Below are 19,841 nucleotides of genomic sequence, written 5' to 3' on the forward strand. Positions count from 1 at the left end.
CTGAGTTAAATGCATGCCAAAGAAGGACAGTTTTTAAGCTCACTAGTCAGAAGCTGTGGTTAATATTTTTTTGTGCATACATTGTCATTTTATTTTTATGAACCTTTATAGGTTTTAGAATTTTCAAGCTAAACCTGGAAAAACATTTTTTTATCTCATCAGAACAATAACTGCCTGTAATTAAGCTATAAAGGCAACATTAGTGATATTAGACAAAAAATTGAATTCAAATTTATTAGTATGTGTTTTTAAAAGTGCAATATGGTAATTGCAAGTTTATTGGCATCATGAAACAATGGTGGTCACCTTAGTCCATAGGATGGTTCAAATGCTGCTACAACCTACATGAGTAATGATGATGAATATTATGATGCCTTAAAATATTTCTATTATAGCAGCAATGTAATTGAGGGTTTTTTGATTTCAAAATCGAGCAGAATTTAATACAATTGCTACAATTACTTAAAAACTACACAAATTAGCTGCCTTTAGTCCACTTTATGCTTGAATGTGCCATATAGGAGTGTGGTAGCATTATTGAACAGAGGACCAGGACTGGGTGATTCTTCTGGGCACTCTCAGCGTTTTTACTGGTACCAGATCTTCCTGGAAAACTGCAGCTGGTGCTGCGAAAGGAACTGGTCCCCCTTATTACTCTGATGTGTGACTTTTGCACATTCCAGCTTATTCTTAGAATGGGAGGGCAGGCTATGTCAAGCCAGCATATGCATTGATTAATGTTTTTCTTCAATCAAAATGCTAGGAGAAGATGAAATAAAAATAGTTAGATGACAATGATAAATATATTTGCACAAATAGTTCACATCATTTTATTATATCACTTAATCAAATTTACCAAATATGGATTTTGAGTGGTAGGATGCCAAATGTTTTATTTATAACTCTGTGGGTACTGGAATGAGCCGGTGAAAAAAGTTGTCAGGAAGAAATATTTTTCACTAAAGGTATCACTTTTAATATTAAACTAAGAAAAGCTTAACAGAAAATTTGACCCTCCCCTTCTATTCTATCCATGAATTCTCAGATAATGAATTTTAACGATTTCTAATGTCTTTCTGAACTGTTGTCTTAAGCTGGTTATTGTGCTTGAGACTTCTCCCAATCTTGACCAGCCTTATTTATGTATTTTTCACATGCTTTTAATCTTTGAACGATGAATCATTATCAGTACCTCAAAATATGGAATAAATTACTTTTATGCTCAACTCTTGCCCTTTTACTTTTAATTTTTAAATAAATCATTAATTTTCAAATGTATTTTTGACTTTAAAATGATAAATAACTCCACAAACAAATTTATTTGCAAGACATATTTCATTAACTCATGTCATTTTTTTTGCAGACATTGATGAAAATTTTGGGGAATGACACTTCAAGTGAGGAATATGTTGAGCTGCACAAAATCTTGTTCAACCCATATGCATTGTATTACCCAGGAAAAATGGATAGCACCCTGAAAGGGGCTCTAAATACAGATGTACAAAGGGTGGATACATACATCACACCTGAGGTATCAGTTAACGTCCAAATTATATTCCAAGTTCAATTTATAATGATGAGTTTGAACTTTTTGTTATTTTAAGTTCACTGATTAAGATAGATTTTTGATGGACACAGAAATTAACCACTGCAACATATTTTAGCTTTACTTAACAAGACACGACCTGAGGCTCACCCTGTAACAACATGTTCTTCAATTCCACAAACATTTTAAATCCATTTATTCCATCCAACATGCTTATACTTTTCCTGTCCCTTACTCATTTACCTTAAACCCTCTCCTCTATTACAATTGCCAGCATCCCATTGCCAGTCATAAGCTCTGCATCCATCTTGCATGCCTCTTTGGATTTCTGCCAACAGCCCCCTCTCCTCTCTTCCTTCATACATAGTGCTTGTTCATTTGTTTTCATTTTAATCCATTTTACTTTTACCATCTTCTCATATCCACATTTCAACAGCTTCCAATTTGTGACTAACATCTCGCTTCAACAACCATGTTTCTTGGCTATCCATAACCACACTCCTTGTCTAAGATTTTCTGTACACTTTTCTTGACATTCTTAGTCTACATACCTAACATCAATTTCCTCCTCCTTGTGAAGGCTTCTTTACCCACTGTATTTCTTACTCTTATATCCATGCTAATGTGACCATATTGGTCCAGGACACTTCCAAAAAATGTAAACTGCTCAACCTGCGCTAGTTTTTTTTCTTTTTATTTTAATGTTAATCTCTCTAACATTCCTCTAACTCATAAACATCATAACTTGTTATTGTTTGTATTGATTCTCATCCCATAATTATTTCAATGATTTTACAATTTGGTCAGCAATTATTGTAACCCCTTGGGCTGACTGACTAAATAAAGCTTAATCAAACGTAAATGATTTTATGAATTTCCCAAAGACTTGCATTCCTATTTCCAGTTCTTTTCACACCTCTTTTACCATTTGTTCTATGCATGTGCTGAAAATTATGAGTGACCATGGATAACCCTGTCTCATCCCTCTTCCTAACACTGCCCATCCTGACTCTCCATCTGTCGCCCATACCTGAGCTGCCAAAGACATGGGCAGACTGTGGATATCCTATCTTCTTTAACACATTCATTAATTCTACCACTCCATTAAACAAATTTTTAAGATCTCTAAAACAAATTTTTCCTTGTCTTCCATGTTCAGTTCTATTTGTGACCTCATTACTGCTTTAGCATCATGTGTGCCTCTCCCCTTTCTAAACCCAAATTGATTTACCATCTTGTGACCCCTTATTGCTCATTTGCTCCCTTCATTTTCTTATTTATGACCCTTAATATCACTTAAGCTGTGAGTGGAATCAAATTCATTGTTCTGTAGCCCTCACATATGGCTGCCTTTCCCTTTGTTGAAATGGGAACTAATACTGATCTGAAAAAATCTTCAAGCCTAATTATTCCCTTATACATGCTATAAGTTAGTCCCTGGAAACTCTGCCTACAGCACTTTCCTAAGCCCTTAAGTAGTTCCATCTGAATATAATCTCTCTCAATGGCTACATTTAACTACAACTATCTTAATGCCCATTCTTTCCTGCAATCAAGGATTTCTTGGTTTTGGTGGTTACATTCATCTATTTCCTATTCTCTTCATTCCACATTATCATTTCATCTGTAAACCATAGGTTGCTTGTCCTTTTCCTATTTACTTTGTCTATAGATATTTTTATGGCTTTCTAATCCCATTTTTGATATGTTCCCATTTTTCTTTGATTGTACCCATCTTCCTTTCCTTACTTATTATTTTTCTCTACAGCCTGCTAATACTCCTTTCATATCGTCCTGTTTTATGTTTCTATTTTACATTTCATTAACCATCTTCCCTGTTTTATCCTCTTGAATCTGATATTTGACTTCATTAGGACCAAAGTATGATGTGAATCTGCATCCTGGGAAATTGTGCACATTAATCACACTGTTCCCAAATCAGTGCCTAAACATAATTATGTCTAACTGATATATTTCTGGATCCCTGAACATTCTTAATGTTTTCCTATACTTGTTGTGGTGTTTAAAATAAGTGTTCATCATGATTAAGCCCCATCTCATGCAGAACTATATTTTTTCTCCCCACAGTGATACTTTGCACCTAAACTGTAGTTCCTTTCCTCACTTCCATCTCACCTTTTTCCCAAAATTACATTCCAATCAGTCTGCGTTTTTCCCCCACAACTGTCAAATATTCCCAGGGATATTAGATGACCCTATAAATGCATGGAACTAAAGTCAATGACTTGTTCTGTTGTGAGAAATCATTTACATTCTACTTTTTTAAATTGCTAAGACAACATTTGTGTATTCCAATGAGTAAACTCTCATTACTTTGTTGTAAATGCCTACATTCATATTTAAAAATATGAAAATTCAGATGATTTTTTTTGTCTTTCTTGCTATATTCATAAATTCTATGCATGCTTGAATGAATTTCCAGAAGTCATCACTCAAACAATTTTCACTGCCACATAAAACTCCACTTTGCACTCAAACTAATGGATAATGCACTCATTATTTCCAGGTGAATTCAGCTCATTGTAAATAAGAGAGACCTCATGTTTCTTGGATGTTGTATGTAAAAAAAAGTTCTTCATTTTTCCTTTTGTTGGAACAGGTGACACAACATTTGTTCCAGCAAAAGTGGAGCGAGGACTATGACAGTGCGATGGAGAAAGCAGGAAGTAAATTCAAAGGAAAGAAAAAGGGATATGGCCTTGATTTGGCCTCATTGAATGTTCAGAGAGGCCGAGACCATGGCTTGCCATCATACCCCGAGTGGAGGGAGCACTGCGGCTTGTCTCGCCCCCATTCCTTCTCTGATTTAAATGGAGAAATGGATGAGGCAGCACTTGAGCGGCTGGCATCTTTGTACAAGTGAGTCCTGAAAGTTGATGGTTTTGTTAAGGTGGGTATAACCATGAAAGATTTCCTGCTGTTTGGTTATGATCTAAAATGGATTGGTGAGGTATGATTTTGGCAGAAATAATCTTTCAAGAAATCTTTTTAATATCAAAATATGAATTTGATGGTTTATGGCTCATCTTTGGAAGTTCATGTTCATTGAATGAAGAGCATAATGTATTTTTTCCACTGTTCTTTATTTTGGTACTACTAGTTTCAATGCTTAGATACTATCGTCAGGTACCTATGACGATACCTGATGATGGTGTCTAAGTATTTAAACCAGTGGTACCAAAATAAAGAACAGTGGTAAAATACATTGTGTTCTTCATTCCATGATCAAAATATGAACTAATGGGACTATGGCCATTGGTCTTAAACTAAATTATGATTAGTGAATTATACTTTCTAATTGCCTTCCCTTTTTAACAGATCTCTTTGATAAATGTGAAAAAATCCATTTTTTATAATTTTATTGATATTTTGTACTTGGTATCCATGGATAATGGCTCTAACCTGTAATTCTACCTTCCATCACCATCTTCAAATTCCACTTCCTTGCAATTCACCCACTTTTATACACCTCCTTCAGATTTTACTAATGGACTACCTCTCTTTTTTGTGCTTTTTTAACTTAACTTGCTACCCCACTGGATACGCCTTTGCAGCCTCCTCCCTGAGGAATGTACTGCATGGATTATCCTTTATCTGGCAGTTGACAGTGCCCCAACCAATACAGTAGGGCTATTGGAATACACTAGCCCTTAGACCCCTTGAATCTTGTAGTTTATGGGGAGAGAATTGATGGGATGCGAATCATAAAACATATCTAAAAGTTTAATTTTTATAACTCTTAGGAAAATATATTTTGCAAAGCAAAAACATCAATGAATTGATGGCATGCAGATTGCTGAAGATTTTTTCAGTGTGGTGTATATGTCTAATAAGATCAGATGTATTGTAAAATAAAGCTTATATCTGCACAATGACAATGCTTTAACTGGAAGATACATCATATACTTACATTTATATCTTATTCATATAATTACCTACACATTTTATAGTATTTCTACCTACTAAAAATCTGATGTTCTGAACATTTGCTTTCAGGACTGTTGATGATGTTGACATGTATTCAGGCAGCTTGTCAGAGATACCTGTTGGGGAAGGACTTCTGGGACCCACATTCTCTTGTCTCATTGCTGATCAATTTCTGCGCCTCAAAACTGGTGATCGGTATTGGTATGAAACTTCAGAGCTGCCACAAGCATTTACTCCTGGTAAGAGAAATAATTTAATTAAAATAAAATTACTTAAATGTTTAATAGCTCTTATTTTAATGCCAAAAGTTAGCAATGCTAAATGTGATGTTTACTGTGAAAGAGGAGTTATGTATTTCTCTGACTTATGTGAATGCAATGAACAAGTAGAGGTAGTTCCTGCAAACTTGGTATTTCAAGATGTGTATTCCTTGCCATTTCTCTTGAAAATTTGCCAGTGTCAGAACTGAAGTAGGAGCCAGAGATGAGGTGTAAATCCATGTTAAAATGATTACATATTATAAGTTTTACTGTTAAGACTATCCACTGGTATCATGAGGTTAATGCTTATTTCAACCATATTGGTGGTATAATTCCTACCAGTATGTCACCAGTTGACTACATTGACAAGATCATTATGGGCCCTTGTTACTGTGGAATATATTAGAACTTCACTATTCTTCACTTCTTTCACATGTTATGAAGCTGCACCTTCCACAATGTTCTCCTTCTTTTCTTGCAATAAAGCTAGATTCTGTTGTTTAGAAGGGTAAAATTTTTCTACTTGCACTTCATCTGACTTTCATATTCCATCTTTAAGAAGTTCTCCTTGGCTGATCAGTGCAATAATGTTAAAGGTAAAGCTGTAGATCTCACCAACTCTCAACATTTCACATTTGAAGTCACTCCCTGGAAATATTCCAGACAGATGCTTGATGATATTATAAGACATTGCGCTGATCTGGGCATGACCAAAGTGGAAAAGAGCCTTAAGTTTCATGTTAAACTTGATGGCAAACAAATTTCTCATACAGATTTACTTAACCCTGAGCATTTATGATTATATGCATATAACCAGTAATAGCTGTTTCTCACTACCCTAGTTGCGTTGAATGGCCATGTTAGATGTAATTTCTGTCTTTATTCATCTGAATTACTTCTGTATGATTAGGCTTATGGGTATATCTTCTCTGATGATAATTTTCTGACTTTGTTCACAGCTAATAATGTGTGCTTTACTAAGAATTCTCCTCATTAATTCCATTTTCCCAATTCCAATTTCACAGTTGTTTTTCCTTCTTGACCTTTTGTATTGAATTTGAATCCTTGATTTATCAATTTCCATCGGTATTTACAAGTTTATTACTTACTTTTTCCTTTTCTAGTTCACCATTATTGCATTCTGTAGGATTCCAGTACACTTATAGTGTCTGTAAGCCTATGTTTGGGGCTTTGTATCGCCCTGTCACTAAAAATATTTACTTTTCTTCCACTTTAAAAAATATGTAAGCTTGTTCTTTACATTTCAGCCTTCTGTATTTTCTTTTGCTTCATACCAGAAGCAATCTATTTTCCAAGTTACTATCGTAAATCACATGCCACATGTACTCAACTGAATTATTTTCATCCAAAAAGGGATAAAAACCCATTCATGTTCCAAAGGGTGAGTGTTTGATATGGCCATCCATGTAGCAGAAAACTTGTTCCCGTGTATGGTTTCTTGTTCATGCAAAAACCATCATGAAAGCAGGGGAAGTGAAAAAATACATGTTGGATGGGACAATCTCTGCGGTTGAAATTCCATAGAATGTTATATTAATATTAGAATGCCTGCAGTTTACCTTTAGAATATTTTCTTGGGAAGGTTCCATCATGCCTTTTATAAAAGTATATTATGAAAGGGGTTGCTTGATGGACTGCTATGCTTAGCGCAATAATTTGGTGATTTTCATTGTAGACAAACCTCACTTTAATATAATAATCTGTGAGTGATAAAATCATAAATTACATTAAAATAACCACTCTTCTCCTATCTTTGATTATGGACATGATGAAAAAATGAATACAATCTAAGAATATTCATGAGTGAATAAGTACAATGGCCTTGCACTTTTAAAACATGTATTAATTTTGATTGTCACTTTATTTACAGAACAGTTGGCCGAGATTCGTAGAATATCCTTAGCTTCTATTATCTGTGAGAACTCAGGGGTTGATCGTGTCCAACTGAGGGTCATGCAAGCAGTTGATGGCAGCAACCCTCGCCTCATGTGTGAATATATTCCTCAACTTCGTTTGGAAGCCTGGCAGGACAAAAGCATGGTAGGCCGTGTTAAACTTAGCCCTTTTTCAATGCATGTGAAAGTGGCACCAAAGAAGTTACAAGAACCCATCCCACCCTCAGTGACTGCAGGTTCCTTGTTTATAAAAGGGACAGTGACTTCAGCTTCCATAAATGCCCTGGGTTCTGATGGCACAGCCATTCTTGCAATGCAGCCATCAACCACTTTTCCCGTGACGCTCCCTGTTCACCTATTTGACCAGAAGGTTCCTGTGAGTGCATCAACTGATTTCCCTGATGGGATTATTCCCCCATTTTATCATGGTGGGGGAGGAGTGACGTGGACTGGTTCTCTCACCTCCTCAGATCCAACAAAGGCTCACTTGGAGGGTAGTTTTTCAGTGCCCGTGTTCAAACATGGGGCAACTGCATTTGATTTTTCCATGGCTACATACACTGGAAGTTTTGACATTTACTTAAACTTAGTATCAAGTTTTAGTCCACTGGGAGTACCAACACTGCAAGGAACATACAATTCAGGCATTTATTTCAAAACAGAGCTCTCAACAATGGCTAATTCCCAACCATCAATTCAAGATTATGAAAATCTCATAGCCAAGTCAGATACAAGTGGTCCCAAATTGCCAATGGCACCTGTTTTTCTGTATGGAACCTATTCTTTGGATCATACAGAATTTTACTGGGATGGAAATGTGTCCCTCATTCTACCTTCACCTACGATACCCATAGTTACGGCTTCAATGGGTGGGATGGTCAAACCAAAGATTGCTTCAACTGCGGTTGACGTCTCTGCTGTGTGGGGAGTGGTTAAGGCTGTAGCTGGTCCACCACTAAACCCTGTGAGTGGCAATTCTAAAACAGTGGTCACAACATGGTGGGATGGTACACTGCCTGTAGCCATACCTCAGCCTGCTTTTGACAGAAGCGTTGGGGTGCCTGCAACAAGTAAGGCCACCAACACTGGAGATGGAGTAACATGGTCGGGGTCTATGACACCTGTTGATGGTTCTGATGATGTGCAGCTCAATGGAACTTTCAGTTTCCCCGTCTTTCATCATGGAGTTACACTATCTGGTTTCACACTACAAATCTGGCGTGGTAATTTCAGTATCATCCTACGCTCCTCTCCTACTCCTGGAGTCATGCCTTTGGCCATGTCTCTTAGATCATTAGCTACAGGGGATATGTATAAATCACCTTTATATTTCCGTGCTGGTCCAGAGGAAATGTCTACCCTGGATGATGATAGTATTCCTTCAAACGTCACTATTCCTGTCATTCTTCATGGTCATACTTCAATCGATAAATCCATATTCTACTGGAATGGTAATGCCTCAATCATTGTCCCAAAATATTCCTCAAACGTTTTAATGGCACAAGAAAAAAGGTTTGGGGGGCGTGGTAGAGGTGAACCAAAATATAATAGAGGGGGATTTGATCAAAAACCCTATCGATTGCAAGCTACAGGAGGAAGTCCTGCTGAACCATTGATATTGACCATTACTTCAGCCTCTGTCAGAATGGCTAGCACAGTAAATACAAACACGACAGGTAAAAATATTATCTGGAATGGTGAATTTCCTGTGACACTACCTCAGTCTCCATTTTACCGTAAAGACCCATTGGCCTTGTCGAAGTCAAACATTGACACAGACTCACCATACTCTCCCCTTGCAGCTTCAGCTGGTTCTGCAGCAGTATCCTATAAAAGTGAGCTTACATGGTCAAACCTATCAGGAAAAATGATTGATTCATCCACCAATGATTTGCAAATCAATGGTTCCCTTAGTTTTCCAGTCTTTTACTTCCCATCTGTGACTGTTGGTCCATGGCCTGGGCCGACAATTGAGAATTGGAATGGAAATTTCAGCGTGGTGGTCAATATTAACTCCACAACAGGGCCTCCTGTCACAGCCGATAGCATTCTTACTTTGATTTCAATGGGCAATTTCACATCATCCGTATATTTCACAGAAGAAAGTAAGTCAGCAGAGTCTGGAAAACTAGCAGCTGCAATGAGCGAAGATGATTCAGATGTCACGACTCCCTTGAAAGTAATAATGCTGCTTCATGGGGTGAAGTCACTGGATAAGACAGAGTTCTACTGGAATGGTGTCATGACACTAATAATTCGAGGGCTACCGACTGCAGGCACTCTGCTCAGCTCCTATAAGTTACAAGCCACGGGTGGGACTTTCATAGAACCATTGATTTTGAAAATCACGTCGGCCTCAGTCACTATGAGTAGCACCATGAATACAAATTCCACAGGAGAAAGCATTACATGGAATGGTGACTTCCCTGTGACCCTCCCTCAGTCTCCATTTTACCGTAAAGGGCCAATGCCCGCTGCATTAAATTTAAGTTCCCGACTTACAGCTTCAGCTGGTCCTGCAGCAGTATCCTATAAAAGTGAGCTAACATGGTCAAACCTATCAGGAAAAATGATTGATTCATCCACCAATGATTTGCAAATCAATGGTTCCCTTAGCTTCCCAGTCTTTTACTTCCCATCTGTGACTGTTGGTCCATGGCCTGGGCCGACAATTGAGAATTGGAATGGAAATTTCAGCGTTGTGGTCAATATTAACTCCACAACAGGGCCTCCTGTCACAGCCGATAGCATTCTTACTTTGATTTCAATGGGCAATTTCACATCATCTGTATATTTCACAGAAGAAAGTAAGTCAGCAGAGTCTGGAAAACTAGCAGCTGCAATGAGCGAAGATGATTCAGATGTCACGACTCCCTTGAAAGTAATAATGCTGCTTCATGGGGTGAAGTCACTGGATAAGACAGAGTTCTACTGGAATGGTGTCATGACACTAATAATTCGAGGGCTACCGGCTGCAGGCACTCTGCTCAGCTCCTATAAGTTACGAGCCACGAGTGGGACTTTCATAGAACCATTGATTTTGAAAATCACGTCGGCCTCAGTCACTATGAGTAGCACCATGAATACAAATTCCACAGGAGAAAGCATTACATGGAATGGTGACTTCCCTGTGACCCTCCCTCAGTCTCCATTTTACCGTAAAGGGCCAATGCCCGCTGCATTAAATTTAAGTTCCCGACTTACAGCTTCAGCTGGTCCTGCAGCAATATCCTATAAAAGTGAGCTAACATGGTCAAACCTATCAGGGAAAATGATTGATTCATCCACCAATGATTTGCAAATCAATGGTTCCCTTAGCTTCCCAGTCTTTTACTTCCCATCTGTGACGGTTGGTCCATGGCCTGGGCCGACAATTGAGAATTGGAATGGAAATTTCAGCGTGGTGGTCAATATTAACTCCACAACAGGGCCTCCTGTCACAGCCGATAGCATTCTTACTTTGATTTCAATGGGCAATTTCACATCATCCATATATTTCACAGAAGAAAGTACGTCAGCAGAGTCTGGAAAGCTAGCAGCTGCAATGAGCGAAGATGATTCAGATGTCACAACTCCCTTGAAAGTAATAATGCTGCTTCATGGGGTGAAGTCACTGGATAAGACAGAGTTCTATTGGAATGGTGTCATGACACTAATAATTCGAGGGCTACCAGGAGTGGTTCCAAGTAGTTTTGTACAGTCTACTTACAATGTAGGAATTCCAAGCATTCCTACCAGGGGTTCTTACATCAGCGGCAGGGTCACCGGAGGTAATGTAATGGGTCTTAGTAAAAGTGGCAAAACATATTGGTGGAGTGGATTCTTCCCTGTTCCAATTGAAATGCCTGCCTTTGACTCTGTGTCTCCTAATGCTGGAGTCTACAATTGGCCATTTGTGCCAACTACCTTCAATGGAACAGGAGGTGTGACATGGAGTGGCACAATTTCTAGGCAGACATCAGACATTAATGCAATATCAATCAAAGGTTCATTCAAATTGCCAGTATTTGTTCATGGCAACCCAAGTGCATTTTCTGTAGATGAGTGGAATGGAGATTTTGATATAGAGATGGATTTATTTAATAACAGTCCTCTCATTGACAAATTTAAGTCAGGAGTTTACAACTCACCTATGATATTCCGAGAAGAGCCAGATGACCAAGGAGGAACATCTAGCTCTTATCTGGACACAATAAATAAAGTTCAGAATGTTATGATGACAGCCATGTTGGTGAGTCCGACTGGTACTGAACTAGCATCTCAGCCAAGAGTACCCATAATATTATGGGGAAAATATTCTCCTGATAAGTCAACCTTTTATTGGAAAGGGAATGTCAGTGTAGTTTTTCCTGCAAAACCCAGCTTTTTATTTGCTTCAAAGAATAAAATTTCAGCTGAAATTGATTCAGAGGTGACACCACCAAGTAAAAATGTGAAGCTACCTTTCAAAATCCTTACTGGGAGCCTGAGTGTCAAATCACCTGTTTTTGGGAAGAAAATACTGTGGGATGGAAAAATTCCTTTCACTACTCTGAGTTCCTATTTCAATGGACCTTCTGCAAACACATCTTACATAGGCGGTCCAATGAAATGGACAGGGCGTATTACTCGAAGCACTGATGTGGTGAATGGTGCCCACATTGAGGGAATATATTCGTTGCCTGTGATTGTCCATACAAATGGAGGAGTAACCACTGAGGCGATGACTGGAGATTTTTCAATGAGTATAAGCTTCATTGGTACTAGGAACCTTGTAGATTGGGCACCTAATGAGGGAACATATTCCTCAATCATTACCATAGCTCCTGGGAAACCAAGTGATAAAGCTTTGGAGGAAGATACTGGCCCAGTTGTGAATATGGCAATAAATAAACTGATGAAGTCAATGGCTGAAGATTTAGCTGAAGAAGATTCCGACGTGATGGTGTTACCAGCATGCTTCTTTGGAGATTATGACCCTCTACATTTCACTTTCACTGGTGATGGCATAACAATTGTGCCTGCTAATGTGTCTGCTCTCATTAAAAAAAAACATAAAAATACCTTGTGGGATGTCTCTCCGACTGATAGACTTCAAATTGGCCATTTTCCTTCATATGCATCAAATGCAGTTCTGCCAGACCCTTTGACTAGATCATTAAGACAAATTTATCCTGAGAATGATGGAATTAAAAATATTAAATTGCCTTTCAAGATACTTTCTGGAAGCCTTACATCCATGTCACCCGCTCTTGGAGAAAAGGTATTATGGGATGGCCAAATTCCATTCACTACTCCTAGGTCATATTTCAATCATTATTCTAACAGCACCTCTTTCATAGGGGGCCCCATGAAATGGATGGGGCATGTTTCCCGAACTGCTGGTAATGGTGCACAGATTGAAGGATCATTTTCAGTCCCAATATTTGTCCATTCCAATGACACTGTATCTGTAGAAGCTATGACGGGAGATTTATCATTACAAATTAGATTTAGTGGAACACAAAACATTTTCGATTTGGTCCCGAGCAAAGCTAACTTTTCTACATTTATTAACATTGGTCCTGCTCACCCAAACATAGAATTATCTTTAAGAGAAGCTCAGATTGAATCAAAGAGTAACATGCTACTGAATATGGCTCTGAGTGATATAATGAATTCAATAGAAAATGAAGAGTCAGATGCTGATGCTCTGATAGCAATGCCAATATGGTTATTTGGATACTATGATGCTGAAAACTTCACATTTAATGGTGATGCATTAGCAATCATTCCTGCTAACTTAAGCAATCCAGCTCCATTAGAATATGAAGCTATAGTGCAGGACATGACCCCTGCTACTAAGCTCAAAGTTGGTGCTGCCAGTCCATACATCAGTGGCGCAGTTACTTCAGGGAATGTGATGGGACTTAGTAAAGGTGGCAGGACCTTTTGGTGGAGTGCTACACTTCCTCTCCCTATTTCAATGCCTCCTTTTGACTCAGTTTCTCCAGATGCTGGGGTTTTCAACTGGCCCTTTAATCCAACTTCCTACAATGGAACAGGTGGAGTGACATGGAGTGGCTCCATAGTGACAACTACTTCGGTTAAAAATGGCATAAGTGTCAAGGGTTCGTTCACAGTGCCCATATTCACCCATGGAAACCCAAGTGCATTTTCTGTTGATGAATGGAATGGAGACTTTGAACTAGAGATGAGCGTATTTTACAACAACACTGATATGGGATCATCATTTCCTACAGGAACATACAACTCACCTATGTTTTTCCGAGAGCGTAAGTCCACTGGCCCGAGAGATCCTTCTGGCTATGACTTGAAGGCAATCAAGGAAGTAGAGAACATGATGATATTATCAACAAATTTGGGGATAAGTGGGGGTATTAATTCGGCCATGCCTCGCGTTCCCGTGATACTCTGGGGGAATTATTCTGCAGATAAGAAAGTTTTCTATTGGGAAGGCAACATCACAGCTGTTTTCCCTCCCATCCATAATATCCTTCTCACTCCACTAAGTGATTTTTATTCTGAAAAAGATTCAGAGGACACATCAAGTGATAAAAGTTTAAGACTGCCCATGGATATTATAACAGGAAAAATAACTTCCACATCACCTGCATTTGGAGAGAAGATATTATGGGATGGTACAATTCCTTTCACAACTCTGCAGTCTTATTTCAGCAAGTACTCGACAAATTCATCATCCATAGGAGGTCCAGTACAGTGGGCAGGCCAAATTTCACGTGATCTTACTACAGGAAATGCTGCAAAAATAAAGGGTTCATTTGCAGTTCCCATATTTGTTCCTTTAAATGGCACACAGTCCATTGAGTATTTAACCGGGGACTTTTCATTTGTTGTTAGTTTTAATGGTACACAAAACATCGTGGATTTGGTACCAAATAGTGGAAAATTTTCATCTTACATAATATTAGGTGTTTCTCATGATGAATTTGAGTCATATATGGGTGAGCCTGATGACGATGAGCCTAGCACACAAAATGAGCATCTAAAGATAAAAATGAAACAGTTAACAGCAAGTATAACTCCAGAGCCAGGAACTAGCTTGACCACAGCCATGCCAATCATATTCTTGGGAAACTATGGCTCCCTAAATTTCACTTTTAATGGGGAAGCAATCGCAATCATCCCGGTAGCTAAACCGCTGCCAGCAAATCCAAAGCTCTTAAGTAGTTCTCTTGAAAGAAAACCACCTGTCGATCGATTCCATGATATGCCTTATTCCAAGAGAAATATGCCCAGTAGTCCATTCAATGATCTGCCATATTCAATTCCTTTCCCATCACATTTCAAGCCCAAGCCCAAGGTAGGCAGAAAAGTAAAAATATTTGGGATTGTCAAATCTGGACAAATTTATGGTGGTAATTTAGGACATCGCACCAGACCAATGTGGGAGGGCTCATTTCCTGCTCTTATTCCAATGCCTGCATTTGATAGGAGAAGTCACCACAATGAGTCTCATGCTGGACACCCTCACCACCCCCATCGAATGGATGGTGGAATCACGTGGGAAGCTACAGAAATTGGGGAGAGTAGAGATGGTGGGTACCTGGAGGGTAATTTCTTCTTTCCCATTTACAAACATGGCAGGTATCACACATATTCCATCAAAATGTGGACAGGGCAATTCTCATTTCACTTCACCCTTCCAGGTGATCAAAGCATAGGAAAGATGGTAAACTATTGGAAGAGGTACACTTCGAAAATGTATTTCCATCATTTTCATAGTGATTGGGATTTGTTTAATCCAGGAAGTCATGCAGATGAATTGAGAGACAAAGCAAATAAGATGGAGAATAGGATTAATAGGAGTCCAAACAACGGGCCCATTATTATTTTGAAGGGAAAACAAGAAAAGTCGATATTTTCTTGGTCAGGAAAATTCATTTTAGTATTTACAGTATGATGAAGCTTAGAATGGTTAAATTTCAGTAATTCTTTTACGAGTGATAATTTAAAAGTTATATTTTTACGGTGGTTCTCGGCTCTAAGAAATTTGTAAAATGCTTAACATTTAAACCGTTACAAAAAAATAGTCATTTGTTTAAAAAAGTCAAAGAAATTCCTTTTGTGATGTGTTTATTTGATGGTATGGAGTCATTAGCAGAGGCATGCCATTTTGTATTTGTATCTCTGTATCGATTAGAAATTGCTATTCCACCGAAATGGTTCATGTGTTGTCCTGGGAAAGCCATCGGCATCTCTACCCTTGAGACATGAAGGGGGGAGAGGAGGAATTGGGCTCCTTAAATATCATTCTTCCTTCCTGAGGGACTCCAATTTCACCTTGCGTGAGTGTGAATTCTGCCTCACCTCATGTGGTTCCATCTCTTAGTTGGCACCCATATCATATGGCACCCCCTTATGATGCCATCTGGGTTCAGTGAACCTTCAGCACTTATAGGGTGGCACAGTTTTGGTTCTTAGCATTAGTTAGTATCTATTTATAATTTGTTGGAATGAAACATACACTTTATAAAAACCTGTAAGCATTTAAAAAAAATTTTTGGTACTTTTGACTTTTCTATAATAGCTGCTAAGTAAACTGTGTACATTATAGCTGGCAATATTTTTATAATCTATTCACCGAGGTTAATTCAGGTTTTAAAGGGATGCATTTTTATGTCTATCTGCCTGTTTCATCTCTTTAAGATGTGTATTCTGTTCCTTTGCATTATCCATGATAGGTTTATTTTGTGCAATGTGTTGTACACATTTATCTTCTACAGATTAATGAATTCATAGTCATTTACTGGTTGAGATAATTGTATGGTCAGGAAGTTCTTTTTAAATAGCCTCACACCATAATCCATCATTCTTCAAGGGCATTATTTGTCAAGTACAGCTTGGGATTTTATTTTCTTTTGTGGCAACATTTATATAATATAAGACATTCTACTCACATAATTATTGCTCAAATCCAAAGCATTATTTCTGCTTATATATGCCTTAAGCATAATCAGTTGGCACATGCTTTTGATAGATTACATGACATTGGGTTCCATAAAAACCCATAGCCAATATTCCAATTTTCTTTTATAGTGTTTCCTTTTACTGTACAAATTCCTACAGGGAAATCAATATGTACTTGTTATTCTAAGTTTTATTTATTTGAGAAAGTTTAAAAGATAAACTTTTATGATGCTGTATTTTAACGAACTCGTTAAATGGGTAGTAGGTATGTAACTATCATGAACATTAATTTAGATTTAAAGCCTAATATGCCTCTGGTTTTTCGATTTCTGTTGAAAAGTATGACTAATGTGAGAGAGCTTGTGAACCTCATTAGAATGTTTGGAGAATTGAAAAACATTGCTTTCCCATTTTTAATTTTAAAGTAGAGAGTTGAAATGAAACATGTAATTGTTTTTTTAAATGATAATTTTAAAAATATATCGCAAGAACATTCATAATCTTGAGAATTCATTCTTGTGTGTACCTATGACATTGTAAATTTTTTATGATAACTTTCTTTGTTATTTTTTAATAAATAATAATTGTACAGGTAAAATATATTGTTTGACATTTTATCCCATGCTCCAATATCATTTTTTGACAACATGATCACTGAAGTTGATGAATGATGAGTACCTGGATATTGGAGATGAAATTATTGATGGATGTTTCAAATAGTAGGGAACACTTTGGTGATCAAGAGCAGGGAATAACAAAACTCAACACTGCTCTTGTGAAAGTCAAAGACCTCCTTGTTTCTTACGTTTTCAAAGCACTCAGATTGGGTCTCGTTCAGCGGAATACATATACTTTCCATGCAAAGTGATACCAGAGTTGTACGCCAAAAACTATGCATAAGTTATTATTATATAAGAGTCATAAATACCAACTAACCTCAGTTCTTAGCCCATTGGCTTACTATTTTTTCTTTACTATCTACCTCAAAATCACAATTTATTAATAGGAAAATTGACTGTTTTAAAATATGCTATAACTAATTTAACTACTTTCATATCCCTATGAAAATTTGCGAGGACCTAGATTCATATTTCAAATAATTGTAAATAGATTTTAACATTTGGTAGAATACATGAACAATATGAGCCACAAGATTTAATGTTAATCCTCGACAAAGAACAGCAATAAACAAATATTTATTCCAATAATTTCAATCAACTATTAAAATCCTCCATTTTTAAAATTTCCTTATATTCTTTAATTATTGCTAGTTCAGAAAGATTATCTCATCTCATAGCTTCTCATATCTGTATTTTGGTTTGTCTAAGGCATTAGTCTGAAAAAAATATTTGGGCTAATAGTTAATATTTCAGCTCAAAATGGAAGTCTCTTTTGTATCACTTAAGTAACATTCCGGTCAGATATGAATATCCTTTTCTTGTAGAATATCATACCTATAGATAATGTTTTAGTAATTTATTTATGAACAAATATTTCTATTACTTATAGGTTCTTTTCAATTTTGACATAATCTGATAAGTGAATGAAGCCTCACACCACACTCCCATAAAAAGTTAAGAGTGTCATAATCAAGAATCACCTTTGATTATATGATTGCATCCTTATTTTTCACTGGCTTCTTCTGTATTTAGAGCATTTTGTGATGCACGAGTAATGTGCGTATTTTTATCCCCCATTTCACCGCAGCACCTCCATTGGTACTGCTGTGAAATGGGGGTGCCTTTCATCTTTTTGAATCCTGCCAGTATTTTCCGTCGATTTCTTCTAATGGAAGTTAATTCTCAAGTTTTTCATCAATCAACTTGACAAAGAGAGGAGATAATTTGTGCTGGCAATGCCACAGAGTAAACTTAGCCAATGTTTGTATGCAGAATTCTCTTACTATAGCCTTACTCAAAGAAATTTATTTTCCTCCTTATAATATATTTCCTGTATAAAAGGAATTGAATGCAATATCCTGAGGTGGTTTAACATATTTTGTGAAACTCGTACCAAAGGGAGTGTGTTTACTCAGAATGGGATGTTCATCTTATGCCACAAAACTTTAAATAGCCAAATAATGCATGGCAACGTTTCTCTTGGGAAAAGGCACTGCAAATACAATTTTATTTTAGCAGCTAATTTAAGGAAGGATCTTTTTTATTCTATCAGTCAAATTGATTTTCTATTAACCAGTGAGTGAAATTACTTGGATGAGAGGATACAATGGTTTCAAGGGATAACTTTGCAAAAAAATACGGTTCCTGTAAACTGAGGCAGGCTATTTTTTGAATTTTTGTTTTAATTTGTGTCATTAGTGAAAAAAGAAGTTCAAACTTCATTGGCAGTTAGTGTGAACTATTATTTTGAAATTTCACTCTTTTATTTTTTTCAGAATTCAAATATGCATCAGTGCACCACTTCATGTCAATTGAGATAAGTCACAAAAAATCTTAATGGAACTGGGAAAAAAATATTTCACTTGGATCCACAACCTCATCAAACCTTTAATTATTCTTCTATTCATGCCAGGTGTAGTGGAGAATCTGATTTCTTCAATGCTGCAACTGCTTAGATGTCACTTCCACAAGTGGTCCACTGTGATCTTTTCATTGAGTCTTTTCACGCAGGTGATACTGTCTTCATTTTCACTGGAAAATTCTGTGCTATTGCCACTACTCACATCATCCAAGTTATGACAGCTATCAAAATCACTCTCTTCACTATTATCAGTCATTCTTTCATCACTCTCAAAAAGAGTCTTTTCAACTTCATCATCTGTATAAATCTTCATCTTCTTACTGGTTTGTGTTGATGATATAAGTGTGAAAGATATGTGACCTCAAGTGGCTACAGACACTATGCAAGTCCTAGAAGTGCTTGTATTATGTACAGAAATTTGATCTCGTGGTCTTATTTCAATGGATAAGAAAAATGATGCAAAAAAAAGACATTCCACACAAAAACTAAAGTTTAATAGGTTGTCTTTTACACACATATTATCCAATTTCCTGGTGATGACTAACTTTGGAAGATGTATTTTGTTTTTGTGATAAAATGGAGCTAATTAGGTTGACGAGTGATTTACCTTTTTTTCTTGGCAGTTCTAAAAAGTCTTGACATAAGGTATACCAAATCAGCAAATCACTGATTGGAAAGAAAACTATTAGTGGATTTGAAGCACTGATTTATTCTTCAAATTATCCCATGGTTATGACAAAACATTTCTCACAAGCAATGACACAAACTAGAGTGCAATAT

General features: G+C 37.1%; 1 protein-coding gene across 2 annotated transcripts in view; it reads left to right on the plus strand.

The window, feature by feature from the left end:
* The window catches only part of LOC139700198 (uncharacterized), a 56,283-nt gene extending 39,105 nt beyond the window's left edge, over window positions 1-17,178 (plus strand). For both annotated transcript variants that reach the window (XM_071598787.1, XM_071598788.1), the window contains exons 12-15: window positions 1,364-1,531; window positions 4,167-4,426; window positions 5,564-5,733; window positions 7,646-17,178. In XM_071598787.1, coding sequence (XP_071454888.1) covers window positions 1,364-1,531; window positions 4,167-4,426; window positions 5,564-5,733; window positions 7,646-15,573 — 8,526 coding nt within the window. In that variant the 3' untranslated portion in view covers window positions 15,574-17,178. The remainder of the gene's footprint in view (window positions 1-1,363; window positions 1,532-4,166; window positions 4,427-5,563; window positions 5,734-7,645) is intronic.
* The last annotated feature ends 2,663 nt before the right edge of the window (window positions 17,179-19,841 follow it).

This window comes from Hetaerina americana, unplaced genomic scaffold, assembly GCF_022747635.1.
Source record: "Hetaerina americana unplaced genomic scaffold, ioHetAmer1.1.p SCAF_10, whole genome shotgun sequence".
Taxonomy (NCBI): Eukaryota; Metazoa; Arthropoda; class Insecta; order Odonata; family Calopterygidae; genus Hetaerina; species Hetaerina americana.